The sequence below is a fragment of the Camponotus floridanus genome, unplaced genomic scaffold (assembly GCF_003227725.1).
Source record: "Camponotus floridanus strain SB8 unplaced genomic scaffold, Cflo_v7.5 scaffold1, whole genome shotgun sequence".
In the NCBI taxonomy this organism is placed as follows: Eukaryota; Metazoa; Arthropoda; class Insecta; order Hymenoptera; family Formicidae; genus Camponotus; species Camponotus floridanus.
Window position 1 is genome coordinate 3,980,692 of NW_020229214.1, and position 21,830 is coordinate 4,002,521.

Sequence of the window (21,830 nt, forward strand, 5' to 3'; positions counted from 1 at the left end):
TTTTTATCTACCGCGCAAAAAAATGTTATAAAATTTTTAAAATTAAACGCGTATATAATTTATAAATTGACAATTATTTCTCAACTGTCGCGGAAAATACCAGCTAACGTTAACAAATCAATACGAATTTTATGCAACGAGAAGACAAAATATCGTGAGGAATAAACCGCTGAACAAAATTGTATATAGCTTATTTTTTTAACAATGTCTATTAGAATTAATGCTAATAAAACTAATATCCCCAATCCACAAATTTCAATATCTTTAGCATGGGATGTTGGAGATCATTATTTAATTAATTGAGAATCACAGATTAACCATACTTTAGTCTCAACTTCACGCATTTAATTTTATAAGTCTTTTAAATATATACATATTATATATATATATATATATATATATACATATTATAAAAATTATATGTATATTTTTAATAAAAAATAAAATTTACTATGTCGATATATGCTGGTGAATATCATATTATATATTATAAAATAAAATATGATGTAAAAAATATAGAATGTATGAAAAATACATTCATATTTTGAGTCATATTTTTAAAATAATTTTTGTGATATTAACGATAAATATTTTTCGATAATGTATTCACGAAAGAGATTTATTATCGCTCAATCATGTCAACTCATTGCATATGGATTAAATATGAAATTTAATTATAATCATAATTATGGACTCACCAGTCGATGTCTTTCTTTGTTGTCATTTAATCGATTCGTCTTTCTAAACCTTCGATGATCCATTGCACATGTACTCGAATCAGTCGATTGGACATCAATTACTATCACTCGCGATATTTAAAGTTCGATACTTTTTTCCGACACTTCCGATAGACATTTTTTATCTAAATATAAAAAAAAAACTTTCAATATTTGCACTTTTCCCCAACATTTACTTTATGCGCGATATACTTTCGATCGGATATCGATATATAAGTATTACCGGCGAAACTTGTCATTCGCGTAATCACAGTAATAATCGCGCGATACTTTTTATTCAGCACTCCCGACATTTATACGCGATAATCCAGCATATTTGATTATTACTATTACTCTCTCGCCGCACTTAAATACGATAATCGCACATTTCGCCTGATACCTTCTCTCGAATCGATCTACGCGTGATGGTTGTTATTCGGCAACTAAGGAGACGATTGTATTACAAGGGCGTACATTCATACATCCCCCCTCAAGGTTTTGTTTTCATTGGAATGTTTCTATACGTACATACGTAGGTTTCATATCTTACTATATAACGACACGTGTCCTTTGCGAGTAAGAAAAACATGTTTGTTTTTTGCGTATACCTGGCGAAAGATGATTTCGAAATACAATTACATTATTTTTTTTAAATGAGTATTATAATGTTAATAAAATTTAAATTAATTTCAATGAGTATTATAATGTTAATAAAATATCAGATGTTCGCGTAAACATTTCTTTTCTCTTAACATGATAATAATTAGTAATCATTAATCAATCAATGAAGTCTGATAATCGTATTACGAATATATTAAATATATCGTGAATTAAATATATTTAAAAAAATGCTTAGGTGATTTTTTTCGCAATAAAATCATATACACACGCTTATGTATAAAAATTAATTATGCTTCAAAAGCGTGATATTAAATCGCATATCATTTGAATTAATTATTATAATTGGCGGGCGCTTTCATGATTTATTTGTAAATGTCTCCCACACTTATATATGAAAATTTAAAGCAAATAGAAATCTCTTTATTGAAATATCCTTCTTGAGCCTGGCAATCTCGCGAAACTTTATTTTTAAATATACTTTTTACCAGAGAGGCAAAAGCTACCGATAATTGTTTCAAGAAATAATTGCTGCTGTTTCTTAAAGCTTTGTTCCAGGCATCCTATGTAATCGCTCCGTACAAATACCTGTCTACGGTTTAAACATCGAGAATAATAAACCTATAGCAAAAGCAAAAGATTTTTCTGAAAGCAAATATAATACTCATTGAAATTAATTTAATTACGACTTTTAATTTTAAGATAAATAAATTATATTAATTTACTCTCATTGCAATGCAAACAATTGTAATAAAATTAAATGTAAGTTCGGTGTTCCGACACTTAAAAATGTCTTCTTATTAAATGTAATCTTGAACTCATCAAATATCGTCGAGAGAAACAATATGCGCGACATTCACTCCGCGCATTATTTTTTCAACGCATCGATCACTTAACGAAAATTTAATCGGAACCCACGTGGGATTATATATTCATTAAACGACCACCATAGTAGACGCTCCCTGCGCTAATAATGATCGCAAAGCCACGAAAAGCTCTACGCTGCGAGGGTGCGAAGGGGTCTCCACGGTAACCGCGGGCAGGTCGACCGACACAAATTTAATATCTGGTAGTTCATAATGACACCCCTGGAAAATGAGCCTCAGACCAACACGACCCCCGCGCGCGCGGTTTATTTCCTACACGCTGTGTGTACGCACGCATGCATGTACGTACGCACACGAGCGTGAAACGCGAGCGCGAATTCCGTCAGGCGTGTTTTACGGGGGCGGTTTATCGGGGGGTCCACCAAGGGGAAACTGTGGAAGAGCGGCGTCGAAAGAGGAGCTTCAGAAGAGCCGGGCAAAAGCGGCGCCTCCCCAGCAAAGAAATCATCGCGTCAGTATTATTATACCGCGCAATTAAAATCGAGATCGGAAGGAGCCGCGTGGGGAATACCTTAATCACGCCGCTATTCACACATCTCCGTCGATTTCTCTCCGAACGACGAAATAACAAGCCGAGTTCCGACTTTGTCGTTTTGCAAAGTGCCTCTCGAAATCTCGAATGAGTGCGTCGAGGTCGAAATGCGAATGCGAATGCGTGCTGCGAGAGACGAGAGACGCGAAGTTTCACGGTTTATTACGAGCTAAAATTGCAGGAGCATGGGGGAAGGAAAAAGGAGACCGGCGATACAAGGAGGGTTGACGTTGTCGTTTGTTTCGAAGACGCGACGCGAGACTTCAAAGGGAAGACTTCTCCTCTCACACAATCACCGCCGTAATGATTTCGGATGCGATCGAGAAGATAGGCAAAACCACTCGCTATGAATGCTTCTCAGAATTCTTTTTCTTGCCGTAATGTGTGCAAAAATCTCTTTATTTCTTTCAGATATTTTTATATACATATATCTATCATATATTATAATGTATATACGTTATATATATTCTGATACATTTTATTATTTTATTATTTTTATTATTTTTATTATTTTATTATTTTATACATGTATATTTTTATAAAGTTTATTTTTTCAATTATTTTTCATATTATCCGATACGTAAAATTACAAATATAATTCTGTCTCGAATTTTGTTGCAAATTATATATCGTATAAAGTGAGCTTTGGAAATCTTTTTAATTATTTGCTTTAGATCTTTAACAATTTAAATCTTTACTTAAATTAAAAAATGTACAGATTTTGTGCAAAATTTTTATATCAATCAATATTTAAAAAAAAGATTTAACTTTTTACAAAACACCAAATTTCTTGTCGACATTTTATAAAATAATATAAGTTTTTTTTTTCAAAACAAAGCCAAATTTTTATAAACAAAATCTGTAATTTATATGTTTAATGACACACATATTTGAATTTCTTACCTAAAAACATTAATTAGAAAATAATATTCCTAACTTTCTAAGAAAATTACCGGTCTCGCATAAATATGTTCTTTACAGAAAAAAAAATCACAACTAATTTCTTTGCTCAAAGAATAAATTTCTTAGTTTAACCTCAGTCTAATAAATTTCGCTACATCAAAATAATAGTGGCGAATGAAGCTTTACAGAACATACCGACAATAGATAAATATTTGCAATTTTGGGGAGCGTTTGTGTCTGCGATCGCGATCAATAAATAACGTATGCACGTGAAATATCAACATCGGCGAGCGATTCGAAACGTTCGCGTTATATGAACGTCGATTAAACGATATGGCATAGATGCGTTTTTCGGGCTGGCCGGATGCGTAATTACTAAACGGCCGCGTGCGCTTCCGAAACGCGCGCGTTCGCATATTTGCACCACCCGGTCCGCCGGTTGCCATTAAAGAGAGAGTGCATCAGGCCGAACATAACGTTCGATTAGATTAGCTTTGTGTATAGGGAAACGGTATTCGCGACTCGCATATTAGCGTAGGCATGCAGTTACGGGCACACACGATAATATGCCGGTCCGACGAGGCTTCGGCGAGGTATTTCCTTTCGAGCGCTGCCTGTCAGCGACCCCGTGAGTTAATCAACGAGATGCATTTGGATGGAGAGAGACAGATAGATTAGAGAGAGAGTTCGCAAGCAAGTCGAAACGTTGCAAACGGATGTGTAGGGTAGAGCGATGCAATATGCACGCATTTACGTTCGACCAACGAAGCCGGACCGAAGGACAGACAAGGGCTTGCTGCAACTAGTTGCGTGGAACACGGTCGAAACCCGTGTTTACGCGCCGCATTGACGTGAAACCGACAGAAATTACACCTCGGATCATGAGGCATTCTCTACTTCGCCCTCGGAAACCCGTAATATACCTTTCGTGCAATTTCAAAAGTTTTCAGATGTTGGATGTAATGTTATCGCATCGTTTTACGTCAAAGTTTTCACGCCTCGCTTGAAACATCTCACTCGGGCATTCGGAAGAAATAATTTTTTTAGATGTGAAGTTATATCTTGAATTTATTAAAGTTTAATTATTGATTTATAAAATATGTATCTTCCAGAATAATATTTTTATCGCGTCTGTAGCTTAGAATAAAATTTAATAGAATAATCTTGACAAATTTTGACGTGTTTCACACATTTCGGAACACATGAGGAATAAAATTTCATTAAGGCGAGAAATTTAAGATTGATATTTTTCATCGATAATTGAAGTCATCGTCTCTGTAGTTTAAAAAAAAGCTTAATAAAATAATCTTGACAAAATTTTGACGTTTTACACATTTTGAAACAAGACATGGGGGATGACGTTAAAATTTCGTTAAGGCGAGAAATTTAAGATTGCTGATAACATCTCCATTTTCACCCCAAACAAGCAAAAAGGAATGCAAATCGCGAAATTCAATGACTCGAGCAAGCCCCGAATGTCCGATCGCATTCGCGTCAAGCGGTCGATGTACCAAATACACCGAAATTCACGACTCGATGGCAGCATCCCGCGACTAACCCATCGATGTTCGTCGCTTTTATGTACGAAAGCATTCGATTTTAATTGAGCGTCGAGACGGGAAAGCGCTCGCACTCGGTACGCGCGCGGAATTTTAGATTTCAGGAAAAATCAGGTTTTCGCGGATTGCGGGGGCACGGTGAGGATGTGGGGGGAGGGAAGGAGGGGGATATATATCCCGATGGAGTTTCGGGAGCGAGACGAGTCGCAATTGAAATTGAGTGGATGTACATATCTGTAGAAGACCTGTGCCCGCGATCGACATCGAACAGCGACATTGGTTTTATTTTATTTTTGGTCCCTGTGCAGCAAACCTTTCTCCGTCCCCCCCCCCCTCCCTCTCGTCCCCACATATCGATCGAACGCTCGACTCCGCCTGTCTCTCCTTAATGAGACTGTTTTGTGCGATTCAATTAATTCCGCTAAGAGAAAGACAAGCGGACGAGAGGAAGAAGGAGCGAGACTGATACGATTGGTAGCCCCGGGGTATGGCAGAAGGGATCATTTCGCTGGGATATTTTCCTCGTGTATCATAGAATTAATTAATACCAGTTATAACGATACCCGCAACCGTTCGACTTCCGCCGGGATCGCTGATACAACCCGAATTGTACGCGATGCGATAACGTATCACATCGGAGATTCTATAACGCAAAGGACCGCACGAATCAGATATCATCGGCCATCGGTCCGATATAAATGAAACAGGTGTGTGAAGAGAAGCTCTTCAATCACTTTTCACGAGATATTTTATTACATACGCGATATAGAATTTTTGCAACAATATATACATTTTTTTTTCCCTACAAAAATATCGAAATATCAGTAATTTTTTAAAAGATAAGTGATTGAAAACCGAGAAAATCGCTTTTCTCAAGACAAATTAAATTTAAGTGTAGCTAAAAAAATAGGAATAATAAATTTTGCTTTTTTATTTTGAAGAAACACTTTAACAGAACTGTTTCATTTAAAAAAACGTAATAAAGATTTTTAAAATTAAATATAAACAAAAAATTTATAAATGGGATATAAAAAAAGAAAATTTAATCTAAGGAAAAAAGAAAAATCCCTCGTATTGTGAAGAATATAAAACGAATGTATAAATCTTTTCTCTCTCCATATAAAAAAACGTGTATAATACGATTTTACGCAGTTGTCTTATAATGACCACCAGGAGATTTACACGCGAATTGAATTCTATTTCATATCCCATAGATTGGAATCAAACGATGCGCGATATGAATTACCCCGACAATCGTAGCATTAAATCACATGACGGCATAAAAACCTTTCACCTGTTCCGTCCGATGATATTTGAATTGAGCGACCGGATATTAATTATAACTACATGAAAGCGAGTATCGTGATGAAAGCGCACTCGCTTTTCCAACAAGGGCTCCAGATTAATTTCAGTTTACTGCGCTTAATTCCTCCATGACTACAAACCGACAATTATGAAGCAAGTATCGATCAATTCATTTTGGAAATTTAACTTGCATCACTATAACGTTCACTATTATCAATTTTGTTATAAATTACGTTATATATTGCGACATTATTTTATCATAAAATTGATTAAATTTCAATTTTTGTTCTAGAACTCATCAAACTCTCTCCATGTACAATGTTATTAACGCTTCTTTGTTCTCGCCTATGCAGTTAAATATCATAAAATAGTCAATTATTCGCACAAGAATTTAATATATAAATTATCATGCGTAAAAATTATATCAATCATTCATTTCATAAAACAAAAAGGCAAATCTACAAATAATTTTATCCTCGAAATATATAAAACAAAATCTTAAATATCGATTTCAACGCGTATGCACTTTGACGCACCTATTACATCGTTGGATAAGATTAATAATCACAGAATATCAATTCGCGAAAGCACCCGCATACTATTGGCCGCGATACAGGCGAGGGCTTCAGTGTGAAAGCGCCTGCATACCTTTCATGCATAACGAAGAGGGCCCACTCACCTGGCAGTCGTCAGACAAGATTCACTAATTGGGATTAATTCGCGCTAATTAATTAAATCACGGAATACCCGCCCGTCATGCACGCCCGTTGCGCTCATCCCGTGCAATTTCGGGCATATTCGTCTCTGGATATTCTGCAAGTACATATGTAACGAAGCAGATCCTGTGACTTATGCGAAATAGATATAATAAATTCATTGAGCAACGAAATATATCCAGTGTAACAATATTTCCACAGATTAAGAATCGTCATAATATTTCTCGGGAAATTAAAAATTTTCGATAATTATGAATTCAAAAGATGCTACACACATTTTATGTCAACTGTCGATACGTCAACCTTCATAATCATGTCTTGCGAATATAAAAATAATTTTAGTCCAATCAAAATCTGAAATCTATCGAATTTCAAGCTCCGCTATTTATGCGCAAATCCCACCAAAAATTACACGGTAAAAGTAAAGTACGTTGATTAATCCTGATAAATGGCTCGTTAAAAGTATCATTCGCAATTCAGAGAAAGTTACTGAGAAAAAAACATATGTATTTTCCACGCGCTCTCGTATTTGCTCTTTGCCGAGTTGCATTCAAAGGCACGTCCGGCGAATTGCAATTGAAATGATACTGCTCTGTTTTAGAGAACGGCATACTGTATGTATGTACAGCGTCGCATCGAATATTGCACCAGACGAAAATGCATTCCGATATTATTGAAGCTTTCCGCGCTTTTGATCGTATGATACCCTCGCCAAATGATTTATTCCAGTAATGTAAATGTGCAATAGCTGCGAAATGCTTCTATCCTTTTATCTCCCAACCTCTTTCCCAATTCTCTTTGTTCTCATCGTCATATCATCGTCATATAATCACGCTTTTCTATCCCATAAATAACATCGACATTATAATGATAACGTATTTTGCAGCTATAAATTAATAACACAAATAAATAAATTTTAATTTTAATTTAAAAAAAGAATATAAAATCTTTTATTAATTTTTTTTTAATTTTCTAATAACTTTTCATATTAAATATATTATAAATTAAATAGATTTAAGTATAAATAAATAAATATAAATATAAATAAAAATATAAATATAGATTTATAAATATAAATATAAATAACTTTTTTTGTTAATAAACTCATCACAACTTATAAATATTTATTCTTAAGAAAAAATTTCACTACATGTATATAACGCAATCTATATTATTCTGAGAAATCTCTATCACAGACAATAACATCGATTATCGCAGTGCTTCGTATATCGTTCTAAGAACACGATAATCTCATTCGTTTTGATTTGGATAACGCAATATCGCGTATCATTGATTGCAAGGAGTTGTACTGGGGGAAAAAAGCGTATCCATGCGTGCGCAACGATGGGCAAAAGAGAATCGCGATAATTAAATCTGTCGTTTTGGAAGAGAGCACTCTCATGTGGACAAAGCGGGAGCAAAAGGAACGTCATTCGACGAAGCCTGGTGGAAATAACGCGGCGAAATGACTCGCAGATGTTAACTCGCGATGCTCGAAGCAAGGCATTTTCCGTCCGACGTCGACTTCGCGCGCTGAAAACTGTCCGCTTGAATGTGCACTTTACCGCAATCTCGAAATGTACATGGTGTGCAGCGTAATATTAGATTATAGCGCAAACGTATGAGCAAGATTCATAGTCGCCTCCGCATTTACGTTCGCTAATCCTCGCATACATGCTTGGGAAAACGCTTTCTCCGCTTCATTATTCTTTGTTATTCATTTAAATACAATCGCCACTCCCATTCGACATAAATGCGGCCTCTTCACCTTTCAAATACGTCTTTGAAAAATATTTTAAACTAAAGGGGCAGTACATCCGTTTGAAAAAGAAAAACATTTATTGCGGAGCACAGCACGTTGACACTTTGAAAAATAAAAAATAAATAAAAATATTTTATAATATTTATGTTAAAAATTATACAAATTATTATAAAATATTTCCCATGTGAAAGCACGAAAAAAACTGCTCATTATGTTTATACAATGCACAATCTGTTTACATAAAAGATACTTCCTTTTAATTTAACATAAATTTATAATATATATATTTGAGACGCGAAAATTATCATTTAAATAAATAAAAAAAATTACAATAATCGTTTTCGAATCGTTTCAGCTTCATTACGATGGCAGCACCGGCCGATTCTCAGATCACCGTGTAGAAGCGAGAGGTTGACGTTTTCGCGGCAATCTAAATTTAAGCCACAGATTTATACGCCCTCACTTGCCGGGCATTGACTTTGCTCCGACGGATCGACTTTCAACCCCCTTCTCCTACTCTGCCTCTGCATCCACCCTTTCTCCCTTTTTCTCCCTTTGGTCTCTCCTCCTCGCGTCGTGCACGCGACTCTCTGACTTACGACTATATTCCCTTTCTTCGCTTATTCCCGTTGCTGTTTATTACTGCCACGCGATATTCGCGATGCAATGTCCTCGCAAATATAGAACTAGCTGGCCTTCGCTAAGGACGTCTCGAAAGCACTACCAAACCCCCCAAACTCATCAGGTCGGACGACAGAACTAAAGGACCCTCCGGCAAGGGCCAAGAGACTATCTGCAATGGAACTTTGGAGGAGGAATGTAGCACGAAATCCCTCGCGAGAGTCCACTCCGACGGAATAGCCGGTGCAATTTGTTCCCGACGAAACAGAGTAATCTAACGTTTCGACCGCGATAAAATCTGAAAAAGCTCCGTTCCGGATCTCTTTATCTTACCCCCTACTCTCACGCAGCGCTCTTCTATTCAAGCCTTCACAATGAATTTTGAAGCGAATCCCTAAGGGTGTATCTTCAATTAGGATTTTCTGATAAACACAATTAAGAAAGTCTTCCTATCAACTTGATCTTTATTGATTAAATCGATTTGGTAATAAACGAGAATGAATCTTTTAATTAATATGGATAATATTCGCGTTTTATCGAAGTTACATATATTTCTGCAATACATAGAACAATTTAATAACGATAAATATCGCATAATTAAATTTTAAAATTGCTTCAAATCGAAGTTCTTTTTCAATGCGTATCTCTGTGTATTTAAATTCGAAAAAAAAATTAGCACGACATCGAAGCAAACATTCTAGTGTTTTTTTTTCCTTTATGTAAAGGCTCTACATCACAATTCTAATTCATTTATGACTTTGTTGCCAGCGGCAAAAGAAAAATATTGTTCCTCGCGCGAATAAAAGAGAGAGAGTTAAAGTTATTATAACACAAACCCGCGAATAAATTTAAGCTTTTTATGCTACGTAATTATAGCGATGTAGATACGAATTCATTAGTACATTATGAACGTATCAAACGAATGTTTTAATTAGAAGTAAAAAAGTAATTTTTTAAATCGATATATTGGAGAATTGCATTATATTACAGAATTAATATAAAGAGGAAGAGAAAGAGCGAATAATATTTTCTAAAATCGTTGACCAGAATTTTAAACGTGACGTTATAGTCCAAGTTGATACTGACACAACTAGACTGCTAAACTTCCTCCCTTATTTCTTCTTTGAAAATTTTCAGAACTCGACACATGAAACGGATATTTTTCTCGATATCCTAGGAAACTGATGTCGTCGACCGTAAAAGAACATCGAGGCGAGAGTTTCAACTTCATCGAATGAGAACAATAGTTCTACACCGTGCACCATGACGACGTACGATTTCCTTCGAGTTAGTGATAAACTGCACCGATATTTTAGCGACGATACTTCGAATTTATTTCCTACGTAGACTACGGCTCTTTGTGCGATCATTCCTATTGTGCGCGATACGGGCAGCATGAGCGAGAGAAATGTAGAGGGACCTCCTTCTAAAGATTTCGCCAAATTTATGATCGACATAATGACCCAGACTAAATTTTAGCCCCTAAGACTCGAATCGCTGGCGATTCAACTAAAACCCGGGGCTCGGTGCATTTATACACTCGCATTTATGAGTCAGACTATATCTTTAGTTAGCATCGTTAGTTTCTAAGAGAAAAAATTTATGAGCGATCAATATTATTAATTAAGAACAACGGGTCTCTATATCTGTTTCTAGTAACTCAAGTAATTTAGATAACATTCTAATCTTAAAATTGGTAATAATATATCTTAATTAATTTTAGTAAAATGCTTTATTAGAAATGAATTGTTTTGTTTAAATATATATATATTATTTTTAATCACTATGTTTTTCATTAGGAAACAATGAAAAAATTGATTCTTCTTAATTTTATTTAAAAAATATTAAAAGAGATATTCATCTAATCTGCAAATATGATTAATAATAAATAGAGACTTATTCTTACGATAATATCAATTGAGTCACAGTCGCTCTTACATTTTTTTAATAGCTAACATAGATACGATAACAAAGATATGATATTTATCTTATATGTCTTACATATATATATTGATAAAACGATAATCTCTTAAAAATACTTATATGCACAAAGAATGTCGTAATCAACGAGGATCAACCTTTGCTCCGAATTAACGCGATAATTCAAATTCTCATCCATCAATTAAGGATCCATACATATTAATAGTTTAATTAAAATCGATAAGAGCTTAAATATAAGCGGTTTAAACAACGTGAGAGAAACCATCCGTTTTCTTTTGTCCGCGAATTTCTATGTCGATCCGATGGAAATGCGTAGCGATGAATATGTAGCATCGATAGACTCGAGAAAAGAAGCAAAGGAGAAAAAAAAACAAAGCTGCGATATTTATTCATTTCTTTTGCTTACTATCTTTTTCCCGTAAATATAATCGTATATTTTTTTGTAATAAATCATGGGAAAAATAATTTTTCTGACAATAAGAATTTTGTACAACGTTAGATATCGCACGCCCACCACTAGGAAATTTTTCCGATATTTATAATTATCTTTTATTACATATATTTTAGCAGAGATAAACTCTCTTTCAATGGAAAGTATAAAGAAAAAAATAAAAATGCAATTTAATATTATATTCCATAGACTTTCGTTACTTCTAAAATTGATAACAATTCGATAAACATCTTTTACATATTTATACATTAATATCGTAAGTATAATTTAATGTAAATACAATTAAATATAATTAAATATAATTTAATATTTAATTTAGCATTTGTATTTTTATATTATGAAAACAAGAAATCGCACGGAGTCAAGTTATATGCAAAAATCGCTAGCAAAAGGCAAAGAAAAAAAAACACGAAAAAAATCACGAATTACGAGTTACAAGTCATACCTATACATAAATATAAACGATGTACGATCAGAGAGTTTATCGATCATTAAGCGCATCGATGTTGTTAACCGCGATGCGTTTAATATGCGGTAAAAAAACAGCCGCGTAAATTAATCATCTGCTCACGAGTGAACACACGCACCGTTACTAGCCTCCCAGAAGTGTGTAAATGCTTCTCCACGGTACTCGATACAACGCAGAGATTACTTCATGGATGTCGCCTACCCGCTATTTACGATCGCAAGAACTATAAAGCCACGCGAATCGTTACACGCTCCTTTTGCGAACGACTTGTCTCGCTTTTGCCTGTCGTCGCTTCTAATGCGTGAGCTATTTCACTTCTTTGTATTCACTGCGCTAAAATAAGAACGAGAAATATACCGTTGATCAAGATTTTTTTCATATATTATCTCTAGCATGAAATAATCCCCATGAATAATATATTTATATTAAATTATTAATAATGCAATATTATCGCGCGTATTTTTATTTAATTTCTTTTTGTGTTTTGAAAGACCTGAAGAATAAGTGGCTCCAAAAGATTAATGAATAGGATCTAATGTATTATTTCAAATATTATCTTATGAACTTATTCAACTGCTTATAAAAATTAATATATTTTATGACATTCTTACATGGAAAGAAATTTTTCACACAGTCTGCTATTATAGTCACTTTTAAACTCTACATATAATATTCGAATCACGTTTCAATGTTACGTGCTCTTTCGTATCCTCAAGTAAACCCATTAAAGGAAAAGGAGAAGGTTCCAATCCTCACTCAAAATTCTATAATATATGTATAAGTTGAATATAAACATATTGTTAAGTCGAAATAATTGTTAATTTCTTTTACTATAAATATTTTAAGAAAATGTAATCTCATATAAAAACGTTTTTAATTGCTACGAAAATTTTGTTTTGTAAAAAAATATTTTCGGCGAATCTTTGGAAGCTCTATTTTTCCTAAAAATATATTTCAGTTGATCTGTTATTCTGTGTTTATCTGTTATTATTATTCTGTGTTTTGTATACCGAATGAGTATTGACAGCAACGTAAATAAAATAAATTAGCACATTTATTCACGTTGAAGAAGGTTGAAGTAAATTGCGGGTAAAAGTAATGGGATGAGTCGGCTGCTAATTACCGACAGCAACATATTAGCAAGAAGCTTCTGCAAAATTCGTGACTAAAGGAAAAAGGGTGACGAAAAAACGGGAGGAACTCGCGCGAGTTTTTTTTTTTCATCCTCTCCGATATATTTCATCGGACCACAATCGTGGTATTTCGTTGTACCGACATACATCTCGCGCCATTCCCTTTAAGCCATTTCCTAAATAACGTTCGATGAAGTCCTTAGATGCGTCGCTACGCATAATATCTATTATTTACAAGCTAATAAAATCGCGCCTCACAAAACTCGAACGTATAAATAAGTGGTGAGGAAAAAAAAACGCGGCCCCTCACAGCGATTATGGTAATAATTTATAAATTTAGCACATTAATGTCAAAAGAATTTCCATATGGATAATTCTCCTTTTTGTACATAAATATATACGACTTAAAAATTATACAACTAAATATAATCTAATTTGGATATAAAGTCATATTTATAATATGAAATCAATTTTTAGAAAATTTAATAGATGTAATATATATTATATAATTGTGTATGGTTATATCGCACAAAGCCAGTCTTTAGAAAATTTAATATATATAATATATATTATATATAATTATGGTTATCACGAACAAACCCAGTCGCCCGTGCACTAATTTCATTAAATATTATCGCGTGTTATTAATCGATAGCATGTGTACGATAAAAAATTTCTTTATAAACGTTTCCTATTTTAATTTTTAATAAATATTCACGAAATGAAATTTAATAAATATTCGAAAACTATAGAATTTTTCATAAATCCATCATTATATATATTTTTTAAATTAACATAATAAATATAATATACGATAAACGTTGAAACTGTATTTCAGCATCAGAAATTTTAATGTTACATAATAATATTGTATAAAATTGTATTTTATAAAATGAGCATTAATTATTTTTCAATGATATCAATTAATATGTTAGTTCTATGATTTTTAAGTCGTATTAATTATTTTTCAATGATATCAATTAATATCGTTTATTTTCAGATGAACCATTTTCGAAAATAGTAATAATTACAATTTTTTATCATGCTCTTTTAAATAATAAAATACTGTAAAAAAATAATTATATTTTTATAAAAATATCAAAGAATTAGAATAAAATTGTAATAGAAATTTGCAAGGCAATTTCTAATTGCGTATTTTGAAAAAAAATACAGGATGTTTGCCAGCCCTTTAATTTGAGCATGTAAATTTTCTGAGAAATACATCAACTTTAAATTTATTAGCCTTGGGGTAGAAAAAATAAGGAAGGAAAAACTGGTCCGAAGTCTTGTCGACAACGTCGCAGAATCCGCTTCTTATGGGCTCAACCATCCATAAATGAAAAGCGTTACGCGGACGGGAGTAAGTGTCAAGGAAGACGGTAATAGTACATTAAACGGCAATTAAAAGTGAGCCTATTACCGTGACTAACGGAGCGTGAAATACTTGAAATCGTTTACGAAATTACTCTGTCTGTGAACGTTGGAACGTCTGCTATTACATACGGAACTATGTATGTACGGAATTCATGCAGTACGAATATAATCAATGACTCGATACTTTATTACCAAGCGCAATTATCTCATCGAGGTAGAAAAAAATAATTGTCTCTTCCGGTTGAAAAAGTTTACTTTGACCTTTTAATACTGAATTACCGATAATTCAGTGCCCACATATACGGATTTTAATAAAACAATTGCAGTTATCGAGATCCATCGATCAATAGTTAAAAATTCAATAATTTGCATGTAAAAGGAAATTTATTGGGCAAAAGCTAAAAATTCAAAATATCGATCTGTCCATGAAAAATGATATTGATAAATGTGTTTGAAATATAATTTAAAATTCAATAAAAAATATTGTAAAATACTGTAAAATTATTTGGGAGCTTATTTAAATTAATTTAATTTCCAATAATTGATATATAATTAATCTACAATATATATAAATTGCAAAATTGATTTGTGCATTATAATACTGCATCACATTTATCTATTCATGAACGAAAATATACAAGGCTACACTAAAATATGTAAACATCATACATAGCAACATTTTAAAAACCGCTAAAGTTCGATATTTTATGACGGTAAAAGTCTTGGCGGAGTTTGGACGATTTGAGAAGCTCTCGTGAACTTAACTCGCACGAGCCAATGGACCTGTCACCACTTGTTGAATGTTTATGAAGAAGAACAGAAGTTGAAAGTATACTTGAATCGATCAATCACAAATTTCGAGTGGAGAGATTAAACATTTAATTTCTTATTATCGTATACCTTGAGAATTCTTTCGACTGAATTGCTGATAAAGCGAGTGATAAGATTGCGAGACAAAATTATACGTAATTATTATATAATATTATTATTTATTAAAATATTAGTAATAAACAATATATTTATAAAACATATAATAATGAAATTATTTAAGCAATATTCAATAAAATCCCGGTAAGATAATTCAAGGAATTATTATCTGTAGATAGATGATAAGATCTATAGATTGTAAAGTGCATATTCAACGAAACTTATAACGTGATTTATGATTCAAGAATTTCAACTTTTGTTTCTTCAAAAATTTTACAATCTTGAAGAGCTAATAAGAGTACATGTAAATATAATACACATTATGTAAGTTAAACGTTTGTAATACAAGTGATGTGTGTGACAGAAAAAAAAATTTCAACTGAGAAACATTTCTGGAATATTATAAAATCCTACAATTATTGTATCATTCTAAATTTTTTATCATACTTTTATCAGCTCTTCGAGCGCGATAAAAGTGGCGCGCTTTATTTTCTCTTTGAACGTTACGTATAACCAAATGTAAACGTACCTTTTAAAATATCCGCGAAGAGAAGGAGGAAGAACAGCGCGCATAATTGGCGGTGGCTCCTTCGTGCCATGTTGTCCCACGACGAAGCACAGGATGCACAAAAGTCAATTGTAGACGCGCACTAAGAATACGAGGAAACACGAGAATCCCGCTGTAACACACATATTCAAGATACGATCAATGTACAAACGCAAAAACATGTCTCGATTACGTATACTTGTCGGAGCAATGTCAACATTCGTGCGTGTGTACGCGCGCGTATTTCTTACATGAGTAAAATAACTCGCGGTTTTATCCGCGAATTCTTCTCGACAATCCTCCTTCCTGTCCTTGTCACAATCCACGAAGATGTATCCAGTCAAACAACGGGATCACTGCGATATTAACTGCATTAATGACGCACGAATTAATCACGTAACGAAATAGCGCGAAACAGAGTCGTCCTTTCTCGATCGTTCAAACATCGTTCAAGATACACGAGTGAAGCACGGCGAATCAAGGATACGTTTGACACGCGAACTTATTTACGAACGTCTCATCGCGACACGATCCGTGATAACAGTTCGATGGCGTTCGATCACAACGAGTTTGACTCTTAACCTTGTCTAATTCAGAAACCGGCGTCTCTCGCGACGCAAAACACGCGTGCCACTATCACGCACGTCCTTCGGTACACACGAACAACGCAACGCACCACTCCAAGTGTCGCGCGACACTGCCGGCGCGCCGCTTACTTCACGCGATTTCATCCTCACTCGGGAGACGCTCGCGCATGCGCAACGTGACGCGTGCGCGACGTTTGAAGTTTCTGCGCCCCCCCCAAGAATTCTAACGAGTTATTAACATTTGAAGCGCTTAAATTAATATCGTAATTTTCCCTACTTCGTTTTATGAAGTTGGGAAATCATCCCGGAAATTTAACATTATTTTTTTTTACTTAACTAATGCCAGAACTATTTTTAATTTTACTAAGGAACTCTAAAACTCTAGAATTCTTAGAGATGCATTCAGAACTGTAACAAAAAATTGTATACTATATATAAAAATGCATAAAAATTGTAGAAACTGTTAGATTTTGTTTGTTTATTGATTGAAATATTGTTAAAATTAAATGGTATATCTTAAATCAAGTGCGATTAATGCCTTCATATGTATGCAAAACTTGAAGTTAATGCTACTATCTTGACTTGGCTGGACTATCGGAATAGGTGGTCGAGCCTTCAGAACTATAGCAAACACTATGCTGTGGATAAAATTCGTGATTACACAAAAATCACATATATACAAATTAAATCGTTATTTACTATAAGAGTTAAACTTCATTAAATTTTTACGGCTTTTATAGTTATTAATGTTTCAAAATATATATTCAAAATTATATTTAAAATACATTTATTCATATTGAATACACATGAATAAATACAATCATAATCACTTACTTTGTAAGGTGTACGACTTCTGGATGTTCCCGATGGTGAAGCCGAAGTTGATTTAGTGTATTTCTTTCGCCTGTTAATCAAGAATATATGTTGAAATAAAATCACATTCTCAGAATAACATATACTTAATGTGTTAGGATTAATGTAATATGATTGCAAAACTATATTTTATCTAATATTTTTAATAAGAAACATATTGTTGTAATATAATATAATAAAAAAAGATATGTATATACTTACGGATAAATTCTGCTGCTGTTATTGAGACTGTCTTTGCTGTTGTTGTAACTGATTGCGGCTAAGCAACGCTCCTCATCCACATGTTCTTGACATCCCCCTGGGCATCGTCCAAATCTATTTCTCCACCATTCTTTCAATTTTTCAAGCACACCCTTCCGCAATGATTTCGAGGAGCATGTATCCGGCTGGCAATAATCCGTATTCTCATATAGAACTGCAAATCTAAAAAGAAAAGAACAGATCAAATGTCATTATCAAGTATTTGATCTTTTACAAAAAAATGTACTTTTATTGAATACTCAAAATTTAATTAGTAACTTTTCTATTATACCTTAAAACTAATATGTCATTGATATAATATTTTAATATTATATTAATAATTTTATAAGTTTAAGAAAAGTGTAAAAATTAATTTGAAAATAATTTATGAAAAGTTAATTTTTTACAATAGAAATATAGATTAAATTGTAATATGTAATTAATTATTACTATCGTAATGTTTAATTAAATTAATTGTGCTATTAAATAAGTTGTTTATAATTTACTATAAAGATTGAAAATTAAAGAATAAAAAATTTTATTGAGAAGAATTTAAAAAATGATAAATGGTAAATAAAAAATAAAAAATAAATCATAATAAATTATTAATTACTATTTTAAAAATATAATTAGAAAAACATAACAAATGTTAATTTCAACTTACGGAGTAGTTTTCGAATCGCAAGGTGGGCATTCCTGGGATTGTTTGGTGAGGAATCTATAGCACACCAAGCATAAACCCACCAGTAACCATACTAGTAATGCAACTACTACCGCTGTAATCACGATTTCCGTAGTGCCAAGTGTCATTAGTTTGTCATTGCCTACATTCAATTGGTATAAACTTAATTAGTTTTTAATAATTAAAAATTACTATTACACAAAAATTAAAATACTACTAAATAAACTAAGTAAATTAAACAATTAGAGAAACTAAATTAAATTAAATGGTGCGAAAAAATTTTATCGCATGTTATATCATGAATAATTTACTTTGTTCCTTTCCTTTGTAAAATATGCTCTCGTCTGCCTGATTCGCACCTACTTTGGGCATAACTTGGTAAGTCCCGCTTGTTCTGCTCCTCATAATACCATCTCCTATACCTGAAATAAAACATCAAGTTTATAAGAAATATTCCATAAAGTTATTTAAGAAACGAGACGCAGACATTTTTTTCTAATAGACTGCACATTTTAATATTCTGAGAAATTTTATTTAAATATTATAAAATTATTTAAAATAATTTTTGTGTATATTTTCTATATGATTTTATAATGATAAAATAAAGTATAAAGCATTTTTTATGTAAAATTATACATGTACAATAAGAAAATTAGATGAAGTTTACAAGGTCTTGGGATCTTTTGGTCCCCGAAATGCATTAAAAATTTGAAATATGTGGGTACACATTTATATTTTATTCTTCTTTGAAATGCATGATGAAGTTGTATATGAATTACAAATTGGTCAAAGAAATATTACAGAAGCTACAATTTTCTTAGCTATGCAAACTCTTAAACGGAATAGTATATCGGTTCATTAATTTTCAAACACGACAAATTACAGGCAACGAGACGGTTATGAAATATTACCCGATTCTCGCAAGGTGGCCATTACTCTGAAAACACCCCCAAATGCTGGATACCACTTTTCATCGTCCAGGTGTCGACGCACCTGAAATACAAACGGTACTTTTATTTACTCTCCGTCGGGGATTGGAATTAATTTCAAGCAACCGCGTCAGCATTTAGGAAATGGAAAATTCTCAGTGAAAGATTAAGAAAGTAAGTATGATGTTTTTTTTAGCATAAAAACTGCAGCACTTTTTCAGATGTTTCGTGATTCATACCATCATAAATTAAATTCAAATATTTTTTATTTTTTATTTCATAATTTATATCATTAAAAAACGTAGTAATTCATACGGATTGTTGCAGCCAGGTGTGGAAGTCTTTGTTGAATCTTTGCAACTGCGTTCTCGTATTTGATCGGGATATAATGCACTTCACGCTAGCGATATAGTACTTTACGAGAGCGAAAGCCGACTTTTCCGAATACAATGATTGCAAGCTGTCAGTTTTAAAGGGCAGTGCGATGCTAGATAGAGAATTTGTATAAGAATCTTTAAGGTTTTTTTTAATCGACGAAGCATTCTTACAAATTGGTACTCAATAACTACCTATTGGGATCTATTTCGTTATCGAGGAATGGAAGTGGTATGATAATTTCGCTCGTCGCAGCTTCGTTATTATAGTCTTGCAAAATTAATAAAATCTTATATTTGCATAATATTCTCAAGAAATGGCAAAAATATTTCTAATTTTTATTCTTACGTTAACCATATGCTGAAATAGTATACTAATATTAGTTTAAAGTTCTCGATTTGTTTTTTCTCTCACCATCAAGTGCACGTCTAGAATGCCCTCGCTTCACCATAGACCGTTTCTTTTTTCTGAACGTGAAGCTTTGATAATCGTTGACGACAGCTATTTATTTAAAAAAAAAAACAAATTATTAGAATCCTTTAATAACCATGAATATCGAAATATATTTTAATTTTCTATGATCTCAAATCAAAATAAACTCGACACATATGAGAATTATATATTTTTCTAAACAATGAAACACTTATAAACTGTATTTTTCTCTTTCTTGAAAAATTACAAAGGACAAAAATTATTTCTTTATTATTTATACAATCAAATTTAAAATGATATTCAATTTATATTCATTTTTAAAAATTTCTTTGGATCATGATAGATTAACAATACTTACGTGCCGAATACATAATAAGTCCATTACAGGCAATCGATGTTTTCGGTGGTGTAATTATGATGGGAGGAATCCTGACATTTTCAATTTTCTGACTAGGCTTCGACCAGCCGGCTCCATTTGTTCGAAGGAAGATCTTCAACTCATCGAAGAGTTCAAACAGCATCTTCGCGTTGCGATACTTGATATTCCCTGCGTAATACGAGCGCCTTGTGATAGGCAGGATGTAAACTCGCAAATAACCGCCCAGAGTATCTGCCAGAGCTTTCAACATCAGATGCTTCGTTTTGCCCACGGACAACCTTTGCACACTCTCGAGACATATGTGAATATAATCCATGAGATGCGCTATGTATTGATCGTTTTGGGAATCGATGACTTTCACCTGACAAAAGAAAAATTTCAATTTCTATGGGATTCTTTTCATTCATTTAGATATTTACTCTTTTAATTATCTTAAAATTTTTGAATTATAATGATAAAGTATTTTATTTGATATTACATGATAATTTATAAAGTAGTTAATAAAAGAATTTTTTTAGAAAGAACTCTCAACAAATTTACCTGGGGCAAAATGTCTTGAAACATCCTTCGACTGTTAAGAATAGCAAATTCTTCATTGGTCCAGCACTGCTTTCCATAATCATTTCTCTCAAATAAAACGGTGCCGATATTGTGATTAAAAGATTTAGCATCGATTATCCTGTCACGAAATAAGAAATAAGAATAATAAATGCATTGAAAATTTAAATTCATAAAATGTAACGCGTTTGATTTTTATGTGCATGTTGTATCTTTAACTTGATAAATCTTAATTTAAAAAAAATTTATTCATTATTTATCTAATTATTGATAATATTAATATTGCAAAAAATTAACAAATTAATATATTAAAT

The 21,830-nt window shown here is 32.9% G+C and overlaps 2 protein-coding genes across 2 annotated transcripts in view; both read right to left on the reverse strand.

Annotated features, from left to right (window-relative positions):
• LOC105248787 (tyrosine-protein kinase transmembrane receptor Ror) overlaps window positions 1-17,146 on the reverse strand; it is a 239,485-nt gene extending 222,339 nt beyond the window's left edge. The window contains exon 1 of the mRNA XM_011253773.3: window positions 16,444-17,146. Coding sequence (XP_011252075.1) covers window positions 16,444-16,513 — 70 coding nt within the window. The 5' untranslated portion in view covers window positions 16,514-17,146. The remainder of the gene's footprint in view (window positions 1-16,443) is intronic.
• A 474-nt stretch (window positions 17,147-17,620) lies between these two features.
• On the reverse strand, window positions 17,621-21,313 carry LOC112637624. Its single transcript, XM_025407705.1, has 10 exons — window positions 20,938-21,313; window positions 20,562-20,648; window positions 20,342-20,417; window positions 20,088-20,259; window positions 19,755-19,836; window positions 19,155-19,259; window positions 18,826-18,985; window positions 18,123-18,344; window positions 17,883-17,952; window positions 17,621-17,686 (listed from the first exon to the last, which is right to left on the reverse strand). Exons 1-10 carry the CDS (start codon window positions 21,272-21,274, stop codon window positions 17,621-17,623), a joined length of 1,377 nt encoding a protein of 458 aa, XP_025263490.1. The 5' UTR covers window positions 21,275-21,313.
• Window positions 21,314-21,830: the final 517 nt, after the last annotated feature.